At 37.0% G+C, this 14,353-nt stretch overlaps 3 protein-coding genes across 12 annotated transcripts; 2 read left to right on the top strand and 1 right to left on the bottom strand.

Annotated features, from left to right (window-relative positions):
- Window positions 1–797: 797 nt before the first annotated feature.
- On the top strand, window positions 798–4,736 carry LOC107268948 (PMS1 protein homolog 1). 3 transcript variants are annotated; one of them, XM_015742246.2, is made up of 11 exons: window positions 798–1,074; window positions 1,520–1,640; window positions 1,725–1,889; window positions 1,961–2,235; window positions 2,321–2,440; window positions 2,509–2,655; window positions 2,736–3,425; window positions 3,509–3,647; window positions 3,720–4,038; window positions 4,112–4,253; window positions 4,317–4,736. In XM_015742246.2, exons 2-11 carry the CDS (start codon window positions 1,592–1,594, stop codon window positions 4,407–4,409), a joined length of 2,139 nt encoding a protein of 712 aa, XP_015597732.1. In that variant the 5' UTR covers window positions 798–1,074; window positions 1,520–1,591; the 3' UTR covers window positions 4,410–4,736. The 3 variants fall into 3 exon arrangements, with proteins under 3 accessions (XP_015597732.1, XP_024942002.1, XP_024942003.1); XM_025086234.1 differs by lacking the exon at window positions 798–1,074 and adding an exon at window positions 1,081–1,458; XM_025086235.1 differs by lacking the exons at window positions 798–1,074; window positions 4,112–4,253 and adding an exon at window positions 1,321–1,458 and having other exon boundaries at window positions 4,317–4,721.
- LOC107268950 (lysozyme) lies at window positions 4,027–6,999 on the bottom strand. 6 transcript variants are annotated; one of them, XM_015742256.2, is made up of 5 exons: window positions 6,783–6,999; window positions 5,496–5,585; window positions 4,895–4,986; window positions 4,751–4,814; window positions 4,027–4,694 (listed from the first exon to the last, which is right to left on the bottom strand). In XM_015742256.2, exons 2-5 carry the CDS (start codon window positions 5,557–5,559, stop codon window positions 4,540–4,542), a joined length of 375 nt encoding a protein of 124 aa, XP_015597742.1. In that variant the 5' UTR covers window positions 5,560–5,585; window positions 6,783–6,999; the 3' UTR covers window positions 4,027–4,539. The 6 variants fall into 6 exon arrangements, with proteins under 6 accessions (XP_015597742.1, XP_015597741.1, XP_015597740.1 ...); XM_015742255.2 differs by lacking the exon at window positions 6,783–6,999 and adding an exon at window positions 6,592–6,706; XM_015742254.2 differs by lacking the exon at window positions 6,783–6,999 and adding an exon at window positions 5,715–6,293 and having other exon boundaries at window positions 5,496–5,571.
- Window positions 6,698–14,032, top strand: LOC107268949 (putative RNA-binding protein 15B). Of its 3 annotated transcripts, none has more exons than XM_015742249.2 (3): window positions 6,698–6,826; window positions 7,804–7,937; window positions 8,312–14,032. In XM_015742249.2, exons 2-3 carry the CDS (start codon window positions 7,813–7,815, stop codon window positions 10,494–10,496), a joined length of 2,310 nt encoding a protein of 769 aa, XP_015597735.1. In that variant the 5' UTR covers window positions 6,698–6,826; window positions 7,804–7,812; the 3' UTR covers window positions 10,497–14,032. The 3 variants fall into 3 exon arrangements, with proteins under 3 accessions (XP_015597735.1, XP_015597734.1, XP_015597733.1); XM_015742248.2 differs by lacking the exon at window positions 6,698–6,826 and adding an exon at window positions 7,282–7,466; XM_015742247.2 differs by lacking the exon at window positions 6,698–6,826 and adding an exon at window positions 7,429–7,568.
- The last annotated feature ends 321 nt before the right edge of the window (window positions 14,033–14,353 follow it).

The raw sequence follows: 14,353 nt of genomic DNA on the forward strand, positions 1-14,353 counted from the left end.
TAAAGCATCTTTAAATAATAAGTAAATTTTGATTTTCACTTATGTAGCTCGATTGCAAACTCAAACATTATGATTGGTTTGCGAACACACCTATGACAGCTGCGTTCTAAGATCAGCCGAGAGTGCGCGAACATCTTTGCCTCGGTCCATTTTCGATCACACTTGGTCAATTCAGGATTGTCCAATTCCTTTAGATCAGTATTAACTGTTAACTGAATTATCAGTATTAAGTTAACTGAAATTTAACAGGTTTAACACATTTTTCGGACTAATCGGATATTTGAAGTTATCATGTCTATTTTCTTCGACGCGGTTCAATGCATAAACTCGGCTTAACTATGCTATTAGCCAATCAGACACTTGTATTTTGAAAATAAACGTACTTTATACATTGAAGCGCGCAGGAGGTCGATTGTGTAACTCAAATGTAGTGAAAATACGAAAAATGAATGGCTGTTAGCCAATCGCGTGTTAGGTTCAAAAGAAGACAAGCACAGCGATTGGCTAACACCTATTCACTTTACGTATTTTCACTACATTTGAGTTACACAATCGATCCCCAGAAGATAACAGGCCGTAAATTACGTTTACACGGCGGTCTTGAACCGGTTTAGTTAATACTGATCTAAAGAAATTGACCAATCCTGAATTGACCAAGTGTGTTCGAAAATGAACCGAGACAACGATGTTCGCGCACTCTCGGCTGCTCTTAGAACGCAGCTGTCATAGGTGTGTTCTCAAACCAATCATAATGTTTGAGTTTGCAATCGAGCTAAGTGAAAATCAAATTTTACTTATTATTTAAAGATGCTGTAATTAAATAAAAAACTAATTGTGGAGCAATTAGGAGCAAATCGGGAGCAATTAATTCATCAAGAAACTCATATGAAAATCTGCTCGGTTATTTGGAATTTCAATAAAAACAAAAATTTTCTGTTTTAATGAATATTTATTAATCACTGCATAGTAGCAGTGGAGTAATTACGGAAACATATGGAGCATTTAAACAGCAATTTTTTAAGCATTATAAATATATAAATTTTGATTTTCCCGCGCTAACTTCCTGACGGTTAGGTAAGAGTGTCCTTTGCGGGATTAGCAAATAACTGAATTCATTAGGAAGACAAGTGCGTTGATTGCTTCACTTGATTATGAATGATTACATGAACAAAACTAACTAAGCACGTTTATACTCCTGCTGAATCAGTTTGATACTTCTGAAAAGGCACCCTGTGTTTGACACTCATTGCAGTGAGATGTTGACAGCATAAATAGTGGAGTTGAATCACGTGGTTGGAGAAACTATTGCTTTGAAATACAATGCCCATTTCAGCTTTGAATAACAGCACTATTAGTTTAATAACATCGTTTCAAATAATAACGTCCGTTTATAGTGTTGTTAAGGAGTTGGTAGAAAATTCTTTGGATGCTAATGCTAAGAGTGTAGAGGTTAATCTGGTACGTTATTCTGAAAGGGTTCATTACTAATTGTTGTTGTATTATTCTTTATTTTATTCAGTTGGATAATGGATTGTCTTCGATTGAGGTACGGGATGATGGAGATGGTATTTCTAAAAGCGATATACCACATATGGCATTGTCATCTTATACTTCCAAAATATCAGAATTTTGTGATTTAGGTAAATTGATTTAGATAATATTGTTGTAGTTTGTGTTAGGTCTGTTGAGCATTCAACATATTGACAAGTTTTTTTGATGGACAGAGTCATTGGAAACCTATGGATTTCGTGGAGAAGCTTTACATGCATTGTGTCATGTTGCTGATGTCAGTATTATTACAAAAACACATAGTGATGAAGCAGCAATGTCTTATACTATTAATCATGATGGGAATATTGTGAACACAGAATTGTCTCATCGATCTACTGGTGAGAAATTACTGTTACTTATTTCTCATAATAGCGAGAATATATATTCAATAGCATTTTTACCATTTCAGGAACAACTGTAAAAGTGAAGCAGTTATTTAAGAATTTCCCAGTAAGGAGGCAAGCTATATGTAGTACAAGGAAATCAAATCAGGATGTAAAGCTTGTGGAATTCTTATTAAAATGTTATGGCATTTGTCAACCTGGAGTCAGAATAAATTATAGGGTAAATAATAATACCATTTTTATGAAGCCTAGTCTCTCCAACTCAAAAGAGGCTTTACAACATATTCTTGGAAAAAAAGTTGTTTCAAATTTGGAATTGCTTGAGATAAAAAACCCTGAGGTAACTATTTGGTTGTTGATCGTAAAAAATTTCTTTTATGCTTTGACATATCTCAAAATATGTGTATCTTTTGCACATTCCAAAGGTAAAGATAGAATTAATGCTTCCAAAAAGTGATATCAACGATTTATCACAAATTTGTCAGATGGGTCAACAATATATTTTTGTGAATAACCGACCTGTCAAATACAAAGAATTGGAAAAGGTATATAATATACAATATTATTCTATACAACATCAAAGTGATATATATTTATTATATAATGATCACAGGTTATGGGCGACAAGATATCTGAGCACTTTGAGGATAAAATCCCACCAAAAAAAAAACCTATATTTTTTCTAAGTATCACTGTTCCTCCTTCTGAGTTAGATGTAAACCTTGAACCAAACAAAACTGCAGTCCTTTTGAAGAATCAGGTACATTTACATACACATTATTTATTTTCGTGATCTTGTTCAGAAGAATTTCAAATTTATTTAAAACAATTTACTTACAGAAAGATATTTTACAAAATCTAAGTGACATCATAATAAAGTACTATTGTCTACCACCATTCTTAGAAAATACAGAGGAAGGAAGTGTACATGATCAATCAACAGGCTATAGTGATTATACGCAAAGTACTAAGGAAAGAGAACAAGAAAAGGAATGGCCAGCATGTAAAAGACGTAGAATTGAACCGGACAAGACGATGGTTGTTGACAATTGTCCTGGAAAAGTCGGAGACGACAGTTCCAACCCAGAAATTCAAAGGACGAAGAGCAATAATAAAAATGTACAATGTAACAATGCGAAATCGGGTGACAATGTGACTAGATTGGCGGAGCTGAATTTGAGTGAACCGGATTCAAATGACGACGAGCATTTTAGAGCTTTTAAAATCAAATCCAATATATCTTTCGAACTAAAGGACTTACAAGTAGATTCAGAACCTTTTGAATTTCATCCAGATAAAAAAAAATTCTTAGACAATGGCAATGAAGATGAAACCCTGAGTCAATTACCAATAGTTGATTTGGGTGATGATTTTGATATTGAAGAGATTATAAATGAAACGACGTCAAACGATAGAGCAGATAATAATCAACCTTTGACCGACATTATAAATAAAATGGACAATGTACGTCCAGCACAAAAAGACATTTTCTTGGAAATGTGGAGCAAGGGTCAAGTACTTGGTATTACAGTGAGTCACTTTGTATTTGTCTCATAACAAAATTGACTTATCGAACGAATTAAAAATACATTTTTTGGAACTGTTTTCAATAGGGAGGAACCAATGTGAAGAATTACAACAATATATCCAGTAAGAGTCCATCGAGTAATTCGCAATCTCTGAATGATTCGATATCGGATAGCAGCTCTAGTAGAGGATTCATAAAGTTTTCCAGAGAGATCAGACCGCAAAGTTAGTTTTTGAAAAGAAAATATAAAATTTAAAGATTTGAATGAATAATTATGTCCCTCCTATTAATTTAAGTAATAAGAGAGAATCCTGAGATTACTCTATCAGACGTAGCTAAACTGTTAAGCAAACGCTGGAAAGAATTATCCCCAGAAGAGCGTGGCTATTACCGGGACTTAGCAGTTGACGAGAAGAAGCGTCAAGATGCTGAGAAAGCCGAGAAAAAGGAGAAGCACGATATAAAGGAGTCTGTAAAGAATAAGAAAAGACTGATGCAAATGTTTGAGAAAATGAAGACCTTGAAACCAGAAGCTAAGAAAGGAGACATGATGATCCGAACTGCTGTACCATGGGATATGAATATAAATAAAGTGTCCAAAAGTTTTTGTAATCAGTAAGTGTCTTTATTAAATCGTACTAGCCGTAACAACGGTTTTCTATTGAAATACTTTCTTTTTTCATTTAAGAAAAGAATACAAGAACAGTAGTTCCATTGTCGGACCTTTGAACTCAAATATATGGGCAGTCCGACTTGGTACACAAATTTGGGCACTGAATACATTAAAACTTAAACAAAATTTAAACCTATCTCCATCCGATAACCCAGAGGTATAGTTAATATAATTCATACTGCTATTTGTTACTATTAATACTAATCAATTCATTTTTCAGTTGAATGCAGAGCTCCTGGAGAAGCTGCTGAAGAGATGGCTCACTGAACGCGAGGATATGTCTATAATGCATCCAATTTATGAGTTCAAATAATATTAGAATTTAACCAAATAGTGTATTCTTCGTGACGGCCTTTATTTCAGGATGTCATTAATTATTAATTATAATTTAAGAACGAAAGATTTCGATAGACTATTTGATATTCAAAATTTAACTATCATCATTACAAGGTCACTTCGTTAAAGCAATGTGTCACATCTGGTAGTGGATGATACTTGCATTTTCGCTCCCAACCGTGCCAGGCATTAAATCCATGCCTAGGATAAATCATCTCTAGACAGCATTTACTATCATCAGTGATATCATCATCAATCAGATCTAGAAGTATGTGTAAATTAAATCCGGGATTATCAAGTTTAATAAGTATTTCTTACCTTCGCATTTCATATTGCAATCGCCACCGTTTACTCCTTCAGCGCACCAGTATTTACCATTAATCTGTAATTTAATTTATTTAGATACCTAAGGAATTCTCATATCCACTTAATTATTTAGGAAAGAATTATAAAGTTCAGTACTTGAAACAAGCCGTAATCGTAACTTCCATTGCTGTTTGGTCCTCCAATCGCTGATGTGTTCCTGGCACTTTCATTTTCCACTAAACAGACCCCTGGGCAAAGAATAATATAAATTGTTGAAAATTCAATTAAATTATATAAATATAATTAATTTTATATTATTAGGATATATAATATACTGTACAATCTTGAAGCTGATTAACGGGAAATCCTTGGCGTATTAGTTCTATGGCCAACTGGCAACGTGTCATTGTTTTGGCACTAATTTTAAAGATCAAGAAGGTAAAAACAAATGTAGCCACAAATGATTTATTCATCGTGAACTAAAAGTAAAAAAGTAACGAAAGGAGGAAACTGTTTAGAACAGATATATGTGCTGTGTCTCTCCCGCCTCTGATTAAACTAAGCTGGGAATGCCTAATCTTCGACTTTTATACTGGCAAGTGGATAAAAATATTTGAGATAGTCGTGAACACTGATCAACGCGACGTGCTTTATCGATTTACATAAATTAATAGGTCTCTGATAATTCCTATATAACCTTTGTAAAACTATTTCTTTTAATTTTGACATATTCAATGAAAAGTTTTTAGATTTAAACCTTGATAGAAGCTGCTGGTTATTTTCTCATGTAGGCCGGCGAACGGCTGCGTTGGTGTGAACATACACACTTAAATCTGTGGGCAAGAAACTGTAGGGGATTCACATAAATTTAATCAGTTATGTACTTATGTATATCTGTACAACGGTCAATATTATTTACTTTCAACAATGAAATTAGAGTAGAAGTTGAAAAACATTTACATTCCTAGTGAATTACCTAATTCATATGATAGATTATTATTAGTTTAAGTAAATGCCCATTTATATGTAGGGGAATGTTGGTGTCCTTGCCACAATTTATTAGCTAGAAATTTTGTGCTGATTTGTGGAGAAGAATTTGTAAATTGCTGAACACTATGATACGGGATAAATATATTGGTTCTATCTCGTTCCTTTTAGAATGTCTGTCTATTAAGGGAATTGTAATATAGAATTCCTAAATGTGGGAATTAAATCTGTATTTAATAGTGCAACCAATATGAAAGGTATAATCGATGCAACAATGAAACTTAGGTATTTAGATCATTAATGATCTTAGAAATAATTAGAAATTTATATATTTATGAAATGCATTGTTCAGATCATTTTATGTTTGTCCGAGCAATCGCTCGTGGCCTTTCATTTGGAATGTTGAAGATCACGGTCTTGTATACAAGTCTGGGCACTTAGGCGAAAAACGCGTAACGATAAGGTGGCCACTGCCGCAAGAGGCGTTAGTATTGAAAGAGCCTATCACGTGGTAGCACTACGCGTGCGCAGTTATCTCTTTCTTGAATACGTAACCTGCAGTTTTGCTCATTGTAATATATAATATACCGTGATTGCAACTGAAAAAAGCAACAATAACCAGAAAGTGCATCGTGCCTGCTTGAATCACAATGTTAGGAATTGGCATTTGAAAATTTCACAGGAGTTACAAATAAATTCAGTAAAAAAGTTACGACACAAGCAAAAATTGACTGTTTTAATTTCCATGACTTTTAGGTGAATTGGTCCATTTAACTTTAATTTTTTAAATCATCAGTTCTTTATTTGTCTAACTTATCAAAATTTTATTTAATTGGCATCGCATCGGTTTTTTGTGTGTAACTTTCCTTTTGCATCGGGTATAAGAGGTTGCAGTGAATTTACGGATGCGCACGCGCTGTTTTAGCAGACTTCTTCGACACTAGCACTTTCGGGCAAAACCGTCCACGTTACTGTTACGAGCTACAACGTGGTGAGGATAAGGAAGTGTTCAGGCCTGTATACAAGACCGTGTTGGAGACTATAGTAGTTAAGGCACCATTTGTCTTTAACGGCGTCTTTATCAAGCGAAAGTCTATCAAGGTGAATTAATTCTTATGAATATATTATTTTGCCATACGAAATGGTATTAATTAAAGAACATAATTTAGACAAGTGTCAACGATGTGCTTTCTTGAATGACAGAGTGCCATTCTTGGAGTATCATTGAGCAGCGTAGACTGTCCTTTAGCTTCCGCTGACGAATGCGTCATAATAACTGAGTGTCTTCGAATTTGTTTGAACTTTTATAAAAAAAAAGAATTTACACCGTCTCATATGAAGAATTATTTTTATAATGTTATAGATAACTATAAATGATTCTATTAACACTAGCAAAACTGAAAAGTACAAGTAATCTAGACACTAATCTGACTAAACGGGGCGGAGTCGATAAATAGAACGTGCAGTGAAGCATGCGTATTAAGGTGGCCCAAAAGGCGCAATCAAATTTTTCACATTATATAAAATCAATATTACTCACATCCGGTAAAGATTGACTTATAACCTAAATTAGTACGGTATTACGGATAAAAGTAAAGCAGACATTGACTTTGCGATATGTGATGCAAGGAGGCATTTAATTAAAAAGAATTTAGTGAACTGGTGTAATCAAGTGTGGCCCTAGGGCCTGTAATACGGTACGGCACTGTCGCATTTCCCGTGATTGGTTAAAGATCATAAGGTAGGGAAGAGTCGTATGGGAACGAGCAAGCTATCGCCGTCGCCATTTTGCTTGTCTAAAAGAAAGGAAGAGTCAGTTTCTCAATAACTCTGCTGTTGTAAAGTGCGTTTGATAGTGTTTCGTTTTGTAACGTATCCCTGGTGTTGTTAAGAACGCTTCGGTTTCCGAAGCATCATTCAAGTGCCACTAGACTTAAAAATAGTAGACTATACATATAGTAGAGTCCAAGCCGATTATACCAAGCGGCGGACCCTGTACATTTGTTATACTAACGACCTCATTTCTTTGTTTCTTTTATATATTTTTTTCGCTCCTCCTTCGATTCACCGTGCTTTAGTCAGCGTTGATGATTGGGATTCCGCGGGACGACCGACATAAGATCACGGTTATGATCCGCAATAACATGAAGAGAAGCTCGAGTCGGGATACGCCGCCTCCACGCGTCAAAAGAAGCAGGTCCTCCATGGGGCGGTACGTCATGCATCATACACATATTATTCCCTTTGATAAACGAAAATGGGATATCATACTACCAGGAGTTAATGGATTGCGTTGAATTGATTGTAAGACAGTACATTAAAGTGCGAGAGTTTGATTGTTAGTAGTGTATCAATTGTAAGTTGTGGGCGTTACTCCAGTGCGTCTTTATGTCAGTTGTCTGTTTTGTTGATGACGACTTTAGCACTGGTTAAACCTTTCTTGACCATATTTTTCTTTTGTTTCTATATACAATCGTGATTGATGATCGTTTATGGTGATTTAAGTTTGTGTACTGTGGTGCAAGGAGTGAGCATCAGCTACTTCTTCCAGTTACACTTGGTGATTTTCGTGATTTTGATCTGTAGATACAACGACTCGAGTGATGAGAGAATAACACCGGAGAGAATACGCCGTAGAAGCAGAGGTGCCAGAAGTCCAAGTCCTCCACCGAAAGCCTCATCGCATGCGAGATACGTCGAGTCCAGCTCCCACAGGGATGATTACCTGAGGGCACCACGTGAGCTTCCACCAGAACGACCGTACAGTTATAAAGTTCTATGCATCAGTTCGATTCATCCTAAAGCCAGTGATGAGGTTATCAAGGATACTCTCTATAGGGAATATAAAAAGTTTGGAGATTTTTCCATAAGGATTTCGCATGAATTGGATGAGCGTGTGGCCTACGTTTGCTTTAGAAGTTCTGAGGATGCAAGGGATGCAAAACATGCAAAACCAAGAATTATCATGTATGATAAAGTTGCTCTAGTCGAGCCTGTTTATGAGAGACCTGAAACATATAGACGACCTAGATCTATGACACCACCAGACTATGATCGTTATTATGCCCGGTCACCTGGTCCCACTGAAAGACATAGACCTCTCGAAAGATACGAGCGTGTTTATGGACCACCTGTCGGTCTTCCTCCACATAGAGAATTGAGAAGAGAAGCAATTCCACCTCCTCATGAATTTGTCAGACCACCAATGCACCATGGTCCACCTCATGTACATCCTGGACCTCCTCATCATTATGGGCCACCAAGACATATGATGATTCGCCATCCTGTTCACGGTTTTGAACGCGTTGAAAACAAGAAAGATAAATTTCCAAATTACTTGCATCACGTTTCACCTGAGGATGATCCTCTTGCTACAAGAACCTTATTCGCTGGTAATCTGGAGATCAACATCACTGAAGAGGAGCTCCGTAGAATATTCAGCAAATATGGCATTGTAGATGATATAGACATCAAGAGACCACCACCAGGAACAGGAAATGCCTATGCCTTCGTACGATTTCAGACCTTGGATATGGCTCATCGATGCAAAGTGGAACTATCTGGACAGTACATTGGCAAATTTCAATGCAAGATTGGTTATGGAAAGGCTACACCTACAACGCGTATCTGGGTGGGAGGTCTTGGGCCTTGGACATCCGTTCCCCAACTTGAGAGAGAATTCGATAGATTCGGTGCTATCAAGAAGATTGACTACATTAAAGGAGACAGCAACGCATACATCCTGTACGACTCTATTGATGCTGCCCAAGCTGCCGTTAAAGAAATGAGGGGTTTTCCTCTGGGAGGACCCGATCGTCGTTTACGAGTAGATTTCGCTGATGTGACACCAGGCTTTGGATTCAAACCAAGACCTTATCCTGAGGAAAGTGGCGAGTTTAGACCCAGACCAGTGGATTATGAGTCTCCATATGATCCATACACTCCAGAAGGTGAATTCGGATATGCTCCACGATCCTTCAGAGGTCGAGGAAGTGCATCTTGGCACGACAGAAGAGGTGGTGGACGCGGAGCTTATCGAGGAACTTACCCTGAAGGATACATGCGCGATGAAACGGAATGGCAAAGTAGAAGACCACCACCAGAAATGGAATATGAAACACCAAGAGGATTACGAAGATCCGTATCAAGGGAACCAGGAGTCGATCGTTCCAGGTCAAGATCCCCTCGTAGAAGACCTATGGACTCTGATTCTGATTCTGAAACAGCACGGACAGGAATGCTTTCCACGTCTAGGACACTTCCCGAAGTTGCTAGGAAATCCATAGCAGTATGGCAGGGCGCTCTTATCTTGAAGAATTCTCTCTTCCCAGCTAAATTCCATCTCACCGATGGGGATATCGAGATTATTGAAGCCTTGATGAAGGATGAAGAAGGCAAGCACATGCTCAGGATTACACAGAGACTACGTTTGGATCAACCTAAGCTCGACGACGTCTCTAAAAGAATTCAAACCTCCAGTTCACACGCGATTTTCTTAGGACTTGCAGGATCTAGTGCAGCCATCACCAATGATGATGCCAATGTGCAAACCAGACCCCTGCGTAACTTAGTTTCATACCTGAAACAAAAAGAAGCAGCCGGTGTGATATCACTTTTGAATAAGGATACCGAAGGCACTGGTGTACTGTATGCCTTCCCACCTTGTGCATTCTCTACAGAATTACTCAAGCGTACTTGTCCTAGCTTAAGCGAAGAAGGTCTCAAGGAGGATCATCTGGTGATAGTTGTGGTAAAAGGTGGCAGCGCATAGGAGTCTCATCAACGAGTAACGATCTTAGGACAACTAATTCAATGTTATGGCCGTTTACTTTTTACCATGAAAGTATGGACGAGCCACTTCGTTATCTTGACAGCAGTATGCGAGGATTATGCACCAGCAGATAATCTCCCTGATATCAACAATCATTTACCATCGCGAATTCTTAACAGTAATGAAACATAAATCAAGAATGCGCATACGTTCTTTTATAACTTTTGTGCTACGTTTTTTCTTGTAACTTCGAGAACGTGAATCTATTGAGAAAATTAGGTCTTGTTCGTTCAGGGAGGTTCGATCAGATAGTGACATTCTAATTTCAGTGGTAAGGAATGTTCTAAGTAGGCTCAGTATCAAGGACTCCTGAAAACAAGTTCTTCCTACAGTGGATGAGCACATGGGACAAAAAGAAACTGATAGACTAATTATATTTTACCAGAAAAAATATATAATCCAACTCCAGCTACTCGACAGATTAATCTAAATCATAATGAACATTCTTTTACGAAGCCCAAAACCTTTGTGCTTCATCGAGAGACCTAAACAATCAACCTGACACTCCTGATGTTGAGCTCTATTAGAAAGCATGTGCATATAAGCAGTATGACGAGTAACGATTTAAAAAAAGGAAGCGTATCTCGTCTCTATTAAGGATTAATCGCTATTGCTATCGCTAACGCTAAATTATCCCTACAATTATGCTAGCATAAAATAATTCGCATAGTCCCTAATTAACCTAAGTAATTCTTTGTATTTTTACGTAAGGCGCGTTGCTGCAGTGCCCATTTACTTCTTATACATATAACTGGCGTCTATTATCATTCTGACGGGAGGAAAGTCTCTCTTAGGTTTTTCAGACTTTATCTGATATATTTTCATCATCGCTCTTTCGATATCTCTTTATTGTTACACCATGTCTGGTTTCTTACATCCATTTCTAATGACTGTCACGCGGATATGTATAACAAGCGTAACCCTTTGTTCTTCGATGCGTAATTGTGTAGATAATATTAAAGAAATGCGCAGCAAGGTACCAAATATTGCTACTGCCATTTCACGTTACTTTTAACAATATGATGAATTCTTTTTATATATTTCTTTTCCACAATTTGTATCCTGAATTTCAGGACGTCTATTTCAACAATTGCTTTTACTGTTATTTTCGATCGTTTATAATCAATTGCATAGTATTCATACACTATTATGTACAGTTAAAAATTTATAGAAAGGAGAAAGATATAAGTACGTTTGAAACAGGGGAACGCGAAGTGGCACTAGTATGCCTTGATGCGTTGTGGCGATACTTTAATTAAGGATCTTGCTAACACGAAAAGGAATGAGAGGCAAGAAAAAGCAAAATCAGCAAACAAAGATGAACGGCAACTATCGACATTTTTTTTTTAAATCTATCTTAAATGTGTGTACTAGGGTACTTTTGACTATCTCTTCTTATGCTTTGTTTTGCTGGATTAACGTGTACCTTCGTGCTTTAGAGGAGAAGCGACAAATAAGAGTGGATGAAATAAGAGAGAATGGGAGATGAGGAAGAGATTGGAATGGAGAAAATGTGGAAGAATGACAACAATTTATCTATATTAATAGGTCTCGATAACGCCCAGAAGTGTCGTTCGGTGTTGTAAAAGAATTTAAAGGAAGAAAAATCACGGATTCTCGTATATCGTGAGTCTGATCTACATATGTAATCTAAATTTTTAAAAATGCACCGCGGCCGAGGAGTGATTCCCTGAATGAATTGAATGATAAGTTTGACAAAGTGAAAGCAAAAGACGAAATGAATCGTGTTTTTGTGGGGAGGAAGGGTGGAGAGAAAACAAAATTAGCAAAATATAAAAAACCCGTTCTTAGACCATAAAAGGAAGACGCACGAACGTTCTTTAAAGGGAAATTGAGTTATAAGTTTTCTCAGTGCGGACGTCAGATATCCATAAAGGACAGTGTTTGGTGAATCTTCGGTTAAACAGGAAAATAAAATCGATCGAGACAAAGCTGAAAAAGAGCTCTGAAAATGTGTACAGTGATGTAAAACAGTGGTTTTGTGTCCATCGCCTTCGAGAGTGCAGATTATTGTGTTGTGTGTTTATTCCTCTTGAACGGATTCAATCAAGGATATATATATATACACGCATTTATCTAAATTTATGCGTATATATATAATAAGATATTGTGTCCGTTTGAGAGAAGGAAAATAATTGAGAAAAAGCAAAAGATGCCAAATTAAAGAAATGTAGTTTGTGAGCGTACAGTGGCACGCTCGGAGGCGAAAAGACGACGGAGGTGCAGTGGTCAAAGTGTACCTGGTGTTTTTTCTCCTCGAACAACAAAATAGATGCCGTTTATGCAGACGAAATTAAAACGTGTCCATGTGTCTATTAATTTATGTCTTTAGTACCATTGATTGTCCACTGAAGTTTGCAATCTAAAATAAGGGCTCCGCAAGTGATGGTTCACCTGGATTCTCCAACTTGCACGTACATACTCGATGGAGGTTCTCGTCTACGACGAGAAACAATCACCCGGAGATGTCTGAGAAGCTGAGCATCATGCTTACTATCATCATATCATCTCCTTGGTGATGGAAGTTCTTTGAGACTAGGCATTTAAAGAAAAACACAGGAAATACTATGAAATTATGGAGATAATTAATATGAAGTCATCCTAACTAAATGCATGCCTGTGCTTGGAGTACCCTAATTCATTTAGGTGTTTTGCATCTTCAAGGAGTTCAGTAATGCCACGTTAATTAATACACAGTTTTGCTATACGCCTCTTCGCTGTTTCAGTTCTTGGTTTGTTTGAGGAACAAATTTTCAGTTTAACTATTGGTTCTTCTTCAAAGTCAGTGAAGTTTTTTTTGTGTATCAAGTACACATGGTGCTGTGCTCTGTTCATTGAAAAGCGTTATTGCTCTTCTAGCAAATAGTTCCTTCGATAATGTTATTGAGAGTTGTTCAGTTCACTGAAAAGATGTAGTGTGGTTTTAGTGAAGAAGCAATATGTAACTGTGTTTCCCAAGGAAGTTTTCAGTATAATGTAATGAAAAACAAGATTGAAAGAATCAGTATGGGTTATCTTGTGATATATACTAAGATGGTTCCTTAATCAAATTGTGCCTTGAGTCTCTTGCGCGAAATTATTTGAAAAGAGCACTTGCTTATGGAGTTTGACGTCAGTCGTTTGATCCGGGTTGTACAGTTTAGTGAAAGTGAGTTTGGTGATACTGTAGATGCAGAACAAATTTTGTTGGGTGTTTCTAGTGTGAGGTGATCTATTTACTAGTATTATACAATTATCGAGCTATGTTTATCCTGTCAGTTCTTCCTCAGGTGATAAGAACACTCGAGGATTATAGGTAAGAAACGCAGGAAAAGATCATTTTGTTTCAGAGAACAAACCATCCTGAAGCATGTGGAGAGCTGCCTGCCTGGAGGGGATGCTTCATGGAAAATCACAAGACTGATAAATTATTGTATAAAGAGAAACATTGAATAAATCAGGAAATATTCCATAAATATAGAGTTCATTTACCCTGCTCATGTACTCTACACTTTATACCGTAATATACGTTGCATAGTAATTTTTTTATAAGAATAAGTAGCATTGGAGCCAAGTTTCCAAAATCAATATATTTTATAAAAAGTGAGAGAAGTAAAACTTCCTTCCTTTCCTTATGGTTGTATCCCCAATGGGGGACATGTGCCAGTAGAGAAGTAAAACTTAGTATGATCCCAGGAGGCATAAGCGATGGTAATAGCAGAGATGAGTAGGGAGATTGCCAATGGCAGACAGAGATGAGTGGGGAGATGTACAACGCTCCGGTTTTAGGCGATACC

This window comes from Cephus cinctus, unplaced genomic scaffold (genome assembly GCF_000341935.2).
Source record: "Cephus cinctus unplaced genomic scaffold, Ccin1 Ccin1_scaffold0596, whole genome shotgun sequence".
NCBI classification, from domain to species: Eukaryota; Metazoa; Arthropoda; class Insecta; order Hymenoptera; family Cephidae; genus Cephus; species Cephus cinctus.

Bases quoted from the DNA above. Each gene is read 5' to 3' on its own strand.
- LOC107268948 (XM_025086234.1), top strand. From the start codon at position 1,321: ATGCCCATTTCAGCTTTGAATAACAGCACTATTAGTTTAATAACATCG. The intron at 2,441-2,508 runs GTATATAATATA...TAATGATCACAG, and splicing joins AATACAAAGAATTGGAAAAG to GTTATGGGCGACAAGATATC. The intron at 3,426-3,508 runs GTGAGTCACTTT...TGTTTTCAATAG, and splicing joins GTCAAGTACTTGGTATTACA to GGAGGAACCAATGTGAAGAA.
- LOC107268950 (XM_015742252.2), bottom strand. From the start codon at position 5,211: ATGAATAAATCATTTGTGGCTACATTTGTTTTTACCTTCTTGATCTTT. The intron at 4,987-5,078 runs GTACAGTATATT...TTCTTTGCCCAG, and splicing joins CGTTAATCAGCTTCAAGATT to GGGTCTGTTTAGTGGAAAAT. The intron at 4,815-4,894 runs GTACTGAACTTT...ATTAAATTACAG, and splicing joins ACGATTACGGCTTGTTTCAA to ATTAATGGTAAATACTGGTG.
- LOC107268949 (XM_015742249.2), top strand. From the start codon at position 7,813: ATGATTGGGATTCCGCGGGACGACCGACATAAGATCACGGTTATGATC. The intron at 7,938-8,311 runs GTACGTCATGCA...TTTGATCTGTAG, and splicing joins AGCAGGTCCTCCATGGGGCG to ATACAACGACTCGAGTGATG.